Genomic DNA, 7,995 nt, shown 5'->3' with positions numbered 1-7,995 from the left:
TAAAAACTAAATAGTCATCACCATCTAACATGATTATATTTTTGTTTTCCGTTTGATTTATCTTCATCATTTTTCTCCATAGAGTAACAAAAAATCGTAGAACTTGTTTATATATAATTAATTAATTTTATATCAAATTCATTTACTTATTTTTTTCATAAATATGAATATCTATCAAATTAAATTTTAAATTAAGTTAATAATTAAAATTGGCGTTTTCTCCGGCCAGAACAACTTCATATAAACCCCCAAATTCAAATACCATTCTCATTTGTCATTTTGAAGAAGCAAAATTGAAGAACCCTTGCATTTATAGTAACAATGGCGCTTTCCTCTGCGTTTCGAGAACGACTGGAGCAAATGGAAAGCACCAGAAATCAACGTCTCTCTCTTCTCCAGGTCACTCCCAATCTTAAACCCTAATTAACCTTAACTTTCTGTTTCGTTTCCGAGAAAATAAAAAACTAAAAAAAAATGGCTGCAGGCAGAGAAAGAATTGCAAACGAGCAACTCTCAGATGTTGGCATCGAAGTTGGTAAATATTCGGTCCATTGAACAAAGGTGTTTGGTTCTTGTCCACAAAAATGCATTTCAGAACTTCAAAATCTTGGTTCTTAAATCGGAAGTCGAGAGCCTCGATGCTAAATACGATGCTGATTCACAAGAATTCAGGTAAAGATGGTAGTAATTAATTTCGTTTGTTTATATTTTTAAATGTAAGAATTGAACTGAATTTGGATTGGGTTTTAGGGTTTTGAAGAGTGAAGTGAAGGAGATGGAGGAGAAGGAGAAGGAGAAGGAGAGGTTTTATCAAGTAAAAGGTCTTGATATGAAGGCTTTTAGCGAAAATGTGGATAAGTTTGTTACGGACTATCGTATTCAAGTGAATGAGTTACGGAATCGTGTGAATGAGGTAAGGATTCAAGTAGTATTTTGATTTGCCAAGGATTCAAGTCACGGAATCATCTTTATGTTAGTTTCGATTTGATGTTTCTTTGATCAGCTTAACTCAATATTCATAAAACTTCAAGGGAACAATGGGTTCTTGAGCAATTCTGACATAGCTGAAGCAGAGATGAGAAAATCGCAACTTTTTGCTGTAAAGGAGAATTTGGACACAAGTTTGGCTTCGAACTACCAATTGAGATCACAGTTGCAGAAGGAGCTTGATAATGTTTTGATCATAAGAAATCAAGAGAGCAGGAAAGTGTCCCAGTTTCACTGAAAACAAAGGTTTAATCAAGTAAAACAATCAGAGGGTGTCAAGGCCATGAATTAATTTTCTGAAACATGTAAGTGATGCTGTCAGTAACTGCTTGAATGTTGAAGTTTATACAATCGGCTACTATATGTTTGCTTACAATGCGTTGTGTAACTGCACGACTTGCTGATTGATTTTTGTACAATTTGGTCTCGTAGATCATTTGAGTTGTTAGCTGTAGATTAACATGAATAAGAAATCACATTTTATCTGGATACATTTAACTCTCCAGATGAAGATGAAGGAAAAGGAAACAGAACAACTGGAACTGAACTCACGCGATGCCATTTTTTCCTTGGAACCAGAAAAAAATTTAAATAACAGAGGCTTCTGTTCTACACTTTACGAATGAGAAGACAAGTTTAGTTTCTTATCAAAACAAGTTTCGTTTCATGAAGTTTGCTTTAACTGCAGCTTAAAATGGAGAGACTCTTCCAATAAAAAAGGAAAACAAAAAAGGTGAGATTCTTCCGGTAACTGCAGCTGTGTCATTCCAAAATTACCCATTTTAATCCCTGTGTAATTGTTCATTCATGTCCGAACTGTGGAATCATAGGAAATATAAGAAAATAATTAAATTTAGTTCATTGATTAAATTACATAACATAGTTTAATTTAATGTTATTACTTCTATATTTGATGCAAACAAATTTAATCTTATGAAATTCAATTTAATTCTACATAAGATTTATGCTAAACACGATGTTTATGCTTGGGTTATACATTTATTTATTTTTTAAGAAAGTCATGTACATGTTTAATTTTACTGTAAGATACATTCTGAACAGTGCAAGTAATCGTTTTTTCCATACAAATGTCTTTAGATAATGTAAGTGATCCTATTCCAAGATGCAAATGGAGCTTCTTAAAGCCTTCGCAGGTGTACACGCTTACGATATTCTCCAAGAGCCCATCGCGGAAATATGTTCTTAAATGATGCATAAAGTAGCATGCAAGTCCCCAAGGAGGCCCCGGTGATTTGCTGTGAGAAAGAATCCACGATTAAGAGTTACAGAGACAAATAAAAGTAAAAATAAGGAAAATATGCCATGTTGAGGGAGGGTTGTCTTTGCTATGCAGCCCCAGCATGACAAGAATCAAATAGATAACCAAGAAAGTATACAATCCCTATGATAAATATGTTTACAAGGCATCTCTCATGCTTCCGGTGATGAGGTTTTTAGCAGGCATCGATTCAATCACGGATTTTGGGGGTCTTGATCGTGCATCTCTCACAGATTTTTGGGGGCGTCGATTCACATTTTGGAGAAGGTACCGAGTCTTACTTGGATATCACATCAAATTGAACAAAACCCAAAATTGATTTTGGGTTAGATCTGCTGAAAGACTGAAGCTTCTTGTATTGTTTCATTTGATTTCATGACATGTGGGATAAGGGAAGATGATTTGGTTATTGATTTTTGGTTTGCTAATGGGAGATTACCGCCAGATTATCGTCCTTTGGAGTTGTGCAATCCAGGGCTATGTAGTCCTCGTTCTAGCACTGAAGGGGAGTTTGTTTTCCATGCAAGTAGTCTGAATGAATTGGATTTGACAAGCTCTTGTGTTACAAGGGATTTAAAGATCTGTTCTCCATGAAGGTCAAGTTGTTCTCACGGTTTTTTTCTTGTCTAGTCCACATACTAGGAATGCTGATAGAGTATCCACAACTTGCTCTGGGAATCATGTGGGCTCCAATCATCTTCTTGGAAGCAATGGCGCAACGTGCGCAGATTAGCAATCATAATCGATTTTCTGCTGTGGGTTTGTTGTTGATATCAGCTAGTGGGTGTGTTCTTCAATGATTGACATGGAATTGGAAAATCCTATGCAACGTTTGCAATTGCAATATTGTTAATTTGTCAGGTTACTGCTCATGTCATGTGGTGGCGTAGAAAGGAAAAGTAATGAGAATCAGCTAATCGCACCAAGTATCAATTAGAGGTGTTAATTTAGCCAATTACAAGAGTCAAGGAGCTTAAAGAACATTCATTGGGTGAAGTCAAGCTTTGGAAAGGGGTCAAGAAGCTTAAAGAGACATTCATTAGGGTAAAGTCAAGCTGTCAAGCTTTCAGAAAGGGTCAAAAAAACTTTAAAAGACATTCATTAAGTTAATTCAAAAATTCGGATGAGGTCAAGCTTTCAAAAGTAAAGTAATAATCAGATTTTAATTAATTTAATCCATGTAAAGAAATGAACAAGTTTAAGTGGAAATGAACAAGTTTGAGCTTTATTTTTTAAAAGCATATTTTATGTATACAAAACATTATTTTTTATCTAACTGGTGAATCAGAATGAAATTGTATAATAGAATATTTTAAAAATTATTATGCGAGATTTATTAGTATTTTCTAGCAATCAAATATTAAAAAAAATCTTGCGATAAGGTCTAAAATTACTATATAAGATTTATATTATTTTTTTAATTGATTTAAGATTCTTTTTTCTATTTGAATTAATACTCTTTTATTATTTTTTCAGTCAATATTTTTTTCTAGTATAAATAAAGTTATTTAGCTTGTATTTAAATTTTATTTTCTAATTTGACTTATTTTATAATAATATTGTGTGCACCAGGTTGCTTATATATTATATTTTTATTGAATTTTTATTAGAATTATTAAATATCAACAATGTTTATGATGTTTTTTCTATATTTTCAATTCATGATTTATTATTATAATAGGGTTGAGATTTTTTTCATCTAATGATATCAGCAACTTGATTCATGTAATTATTGGGTCAAATTTTTATTAGTTTTATTTTTATTTCTTTTATTGTTTTTTATTGTGTTTTTGGATTCTAGATTTTTTACTCTCAAGGTTCTGCATAAAAAAAAGAGAAGGTGGCGGCTAGGGTAGAATAGAAATGAGTTTCTACAGTTACAGCTTTTTAAGCTTTATGCAATTATATAATTTTAACGGGCTATTTAGTTATTAATAAAAAAATATATAATAATAATCTTGTAAGTATTTTTTTTGTTTATTCTTTTTAGTTTGTAGATTGAAAAGAACGAGAGAAAGAAAGCTAAAACCATATAATAGCAAGCCATACCTGTTGAGGAAACTCACCATTCTTCATCTGTGAGTTGATAAGCAGCCTTCTGCTTGATGTAAAGGAGCTGGATCTTTCTCAGCCTGTTAGGAAGAGCGGGAAAAAGGTCACCACTTGCACTTTTTGAGAGAGATAATAGAGAAGACAATTCTTTTGCAAACTATTTTATATGCAATAACTTAAACCCTACAAACTAGAATTGCATAATGGATGAACATGCTGACATTTTCACCATTACTTCAAAGAACTCATGGTTCAGAGCCATTCTTGTCATGATAATTAGCTTCTGTCGCAGCTTGATAACCTTGCTCCGAAGACCTTCCAAGTCAATATAGCTTTCCTGTATTGAGGACCTTTTCTAATTTAAGATTGTTGTTGAGTGGCATGCTAGCCGAGACATTGTTTCTCCCTTGAAGAAGTTTTAACAGGATTTCTACATCAGGGAAACCAAATGGAGTAGAGGCATGAATACAGTACTTGCATTGTAATGGAATTCTGATAGATCTACCTAACAAGAAATGGAGTTTGCAGGCTTATGCAGAGTTCTAGCACTAGGGCTGCTAGGAAGTAGGGACATTACAAGTGGGGATAATTTTTAGATTGAATTTTCCAAGGACTATTTACCAATACTAAATTGAAAAAATTACATGAACCGCTTTTAGAGAGCAGGAAATCAGAATCAATTCTTCATACCAGTATTCCAGTTTGGTGTTCTAAGTTAGTAGCTTTCCAAGTTTGTGTGGTAATCAATGTTTTCAGAGGCAGATCCAAGTTTCTGTTGAATTTTTATCAGACCTTGTAGCGGGTTTGGTGGTGAATTTTCATCATCAAAACAGACTGATTATACTGATGGTTTTCTCCATTGACTGTTGATAGGATACCAAAATTACCAAGAACCATCGTTCATCCGTGCATCTTCGACATAACTTGATGCGTTGGCCACAGAAACTTCTATTTCTTTGCTTCGGTATCCGGGATGTAAGAACCTGGATGGCAGATGCCGCGCATTCAACATACCTTAACCACAGAAAAGTGACACTAATCCGCACCTTTTTTGGGAAGCATGAATGTTTATATAAAGATAAGGTGGATTGCACATACTCGGTTTCAACCATTACATCACCAAAAGCTTGAGTTGGATTTAAGACCTGAGGAAGACGGCATCACAGAACATATGTAGTTGAAGAGGAAAAAAATCCGAGTTGATTTAAAAGAAAATCTCCCAAAATATCACCTCCAACCACCTCTGCCCTCTTGCTGGCTCCCAAACAGAGAAACCACCATTTTTGCTCTGGCAAAGGGAAACAACAAGCATGAGAGCTACGATAAGAGCTTATCACAACCAGGACAATTTATCTGTGCAAAATATGTCTGTACAGTAGCCTTGATGTCGAAAAATAAATTAGACATTCATACTTGTAAAGATAGGAGGAAATCTATAGCATTATGTAATCTTTCGGTATCAATTGTTTCACCGACAATTTCTGCTGGCATTTGTGAAAGTAGGAGTAAAGCCTGCAAAAGAAGGGTTTTTTTTCTTACAAACCTAATCTTTACAGTCTTAAACTCCTTAAAAGACGAACGAACTTGTTTACCCTTAACGCTTCAGCTGTGCAATCCGAGACTTGCCAACCATGATCTTTAACAGAGAGAGTCCATGCTCCTTTAGAAATATGCTCCTGAAGTCTCCATAAGCATTTTCTTGAATCCGAGGATATGATTGTAAGAGAAAATAAACAAGGAGATAATACAACACTGGTTTTTTAACCAATCACTTGCTCTGATTCTGAACGATGGCTGTGAAGCTATGTTAAAACAACTAAAGAGTAAGTGCCGGACCGGGCGAGCCAATAAATTACGATTTCTTTTGGACTCGGGAACAAACCTGTGACAGTTTCAGGAACTCGTGTGCTTTTCTGAGAGTAGAGCCATATTCATCAACAAGATTACTTGCGATAATAGCTTGAGTAGCAAAAGCAGCATCCCACAACTGACTGCCGACACTCTGTTTGTAAGCAACAAGTTCAATGTTTACGTACTTGTTAATTACTGACATTTTTTAATTATGGCAGCTGAATCACAGCTTATAAACATCAAACCTGCGTTTTCATTCCATCTTCAGCAAGCCATAAAATATCAGGAACTCTAGCAAAGTGAAATTTGAATGCATCTGAAGTGGGGTCTTCTGCCCAGCAAGCCATCATGTTCATGGACTGAAAATATATGTACATCTAACATGGTCATTATTCATATTCCTGCATAATAAGAACACAAGCGAGTCTAGTCTAGTAAGAATTGAAATTTCAATCAATATTCTTATTTAGCAGCTTTCCCCAAAAAGCAAATTCCATCACTTCAGTTTGTGAATGATTCACCTGTGTTCTACAAGAATACCGTCTCTATACTAGCATTAATCATATATCTAGTACTCTCATCTTCATAGTGAATATGCTTGATTGCTTCTTGTAGAGCCTGCTCTCTCAGCTTGGAGAAGGGCCATTGTTTAAGAAGCCTCTCACTCAGGTAATGAACACCATCTAAAAGCAGATTTTGAGCAATAGAGCGAGAGGTGTAAAGATCCTCCTGCACCATTTTCATCAGAATTGCAAGTAATAAAACTTCTTGGTACAAGTCATTCGAAAACAGGACAGTAAGAGGGAAGTACTTCTTTTGCAGGTCCAGATTATTCTTAATAGTTACATGAATTACAGGACAAATCAATTACCTTTAAGCATAAATGACGTGCTTCATTCCAATCTATTTCTTCGTAGGGTTGAATGTATGGTTCACCTCTCAATTTCTTACCGTACAGATAAGACATGGGCGTGTAAACTGTGCGCAAATGACACCACACCTTCCCTGCATTTCATATGACAGACAAATTAGAAGGAGTAGTCTCCTTTGTATTAAGCCTTACTATAACCAAGCTTAATGAAGTTTTGTCTTCATTAACTAGATAATCATCTGGACTAAAGGGAAGAAAGGAAGGGAATAGCAAAAATTCTGGAGGCACTGGGTTGCAGCCTGACCACTCGTACGTTCCAAGTACCTTTGCAATAACAAATCTTAACATTAATCAGAGCTATTAATTCTTAGAGCTAGTTAATATACTATTTATATGCTATGCTGGTTAAAGGGGAAAAAAAAAAAGATTTTGAATGCTATTACCGAAAGATAAACCTTTCCCCAGGCAGGTATCAGTGTGGCTCCCTCATGATCGAGTACCCATTTGCGGGCCTTTGTGACAGCCCCATCTCCGCCCCCTTCGGGTCCTTCTCCGAGCAAACGCAGGGCAACATAATTAAGTGTCGTGCCCAACATTGTGCTATGGCTCTCTATATGGAATCCCACCCACCATCTTCATTCTTTACAGATCACACGTACACATGTTGTTCAGCACACATATATTGAAATTGAAATATTAGTAGAAATCATGTGTACCATCTTTCAAAACTCAAGTTAATTTGTGTTTATAACAATCAGTTTAAGTTGGGATCGCATGTTACTCAAATACATCCGATTTAAACACAAAAAAAATTGGATGGACACGTTCGGTCCAACACAGGTTCAATGACTTTGTGTAATAAATTCAGACACTCAATAATTAATCCAAAATATACAAGTTAAGTGAGTTATAATACACGCACGCACTTACTTGATCATTATAGATATGGCGAATA

General features: G+C 35.1%; 1 protein-coding gene and 1 long non-coding RNA gene across 3 annotated transcripts; one reads left to right on the top strand and one right to left on the bottom strand.

The window, feature by feature from the left end:
• The first annotated feature begins 205 nt into the window (after nucleotides 1-205).
• On the top strand, nucleotides 206-1,289 carry LOC118050749 (uncharacterized). Its single transcript, XM_035061194.2, has 4 exons — nucleotides 206-399; nucleotides 485-672; nucleotides 751-913; nucleotides 1,004-1,289. Exons 1-4 carry the CDS (start codon nucleotides 322-324, stop codon nucleotides 1,223-1,225), a joined length of 651 nt encoding a protein of 216 aa, XP_034917085.1. The 5' UTR covers nucleotides 206-321; the 3' UTR covers nucleotides 1,226-1,289.
• A 3,260-nt stretch (nucleotides 1,290-4,549) lies between these two features.
• LOC118050750 (uncharacterized) lies at nucleotides 4,550-7,995 on the bottom strand. Of its 2 annotated transcripts, XR_012169621.1 has the most exons (8): nucleotides 7,484-7,995; nucleotides 7,041-7,174; nucleotides 6,691-6,898; nucleotides 6,415-6,570; nucleotides 6,201-6,320; nucleotides 5,911-6,016; nucleotides 5,732-5,830; nucleotides 4,550-5,606 (listed from the first exon to the last, which is right to left on the bottom strand). It is a non-coding gene; the product is annotated as an uncharacterized lncRNA (long non-coding RNA). The 2 variants fall into 2 exon arrangements; XR_004687921.2 differs by having other exon boundaries at nucleotides 5,911-6,320.

Source organism: Populus alba, chromosome 4 (assembly GCF_005239225.2).
Source record: "Populus alba chromosome 4, ASM523922v2, whole genome shotgun sequence".
Lineage (NCBI taxonomy): Eukaryota > Viridiplantae > Streptophyta > Magnoliopsida > Malpighiales > Salicaceae > Populus > Populus alba.
The sequence above is the reverse complement of the archived record's forward strand: the minus strand, read 5'-3'. Positions and strand labels throughout refer to the sequence as shown.

Excerpts from the sequence above, each read along its gene's own strand:
- LOC118050749 (XM_035061194.2), top strand. The coding sequence starts at position 322 with ATGGCGCTTTCCTCTGCGTTTCGAGAACGACTGGAGCAAATGGAAAGC. Across the intron at positions 673-750 it reads GCTGATTCACAAGAATTCAG|GGTTTTGAAGAGTGAAGTGA; the intron begins GTAAAGATGGTA and ends ATTGGGTTTTAG. Across the intron at positions 914-1,003 it reads TACGGAATCGTGTGAATGAG|CTTAACTCAATATTCATAAA; the intron begins GTAAGGATTCAA and ends TTCTTTGATCAG.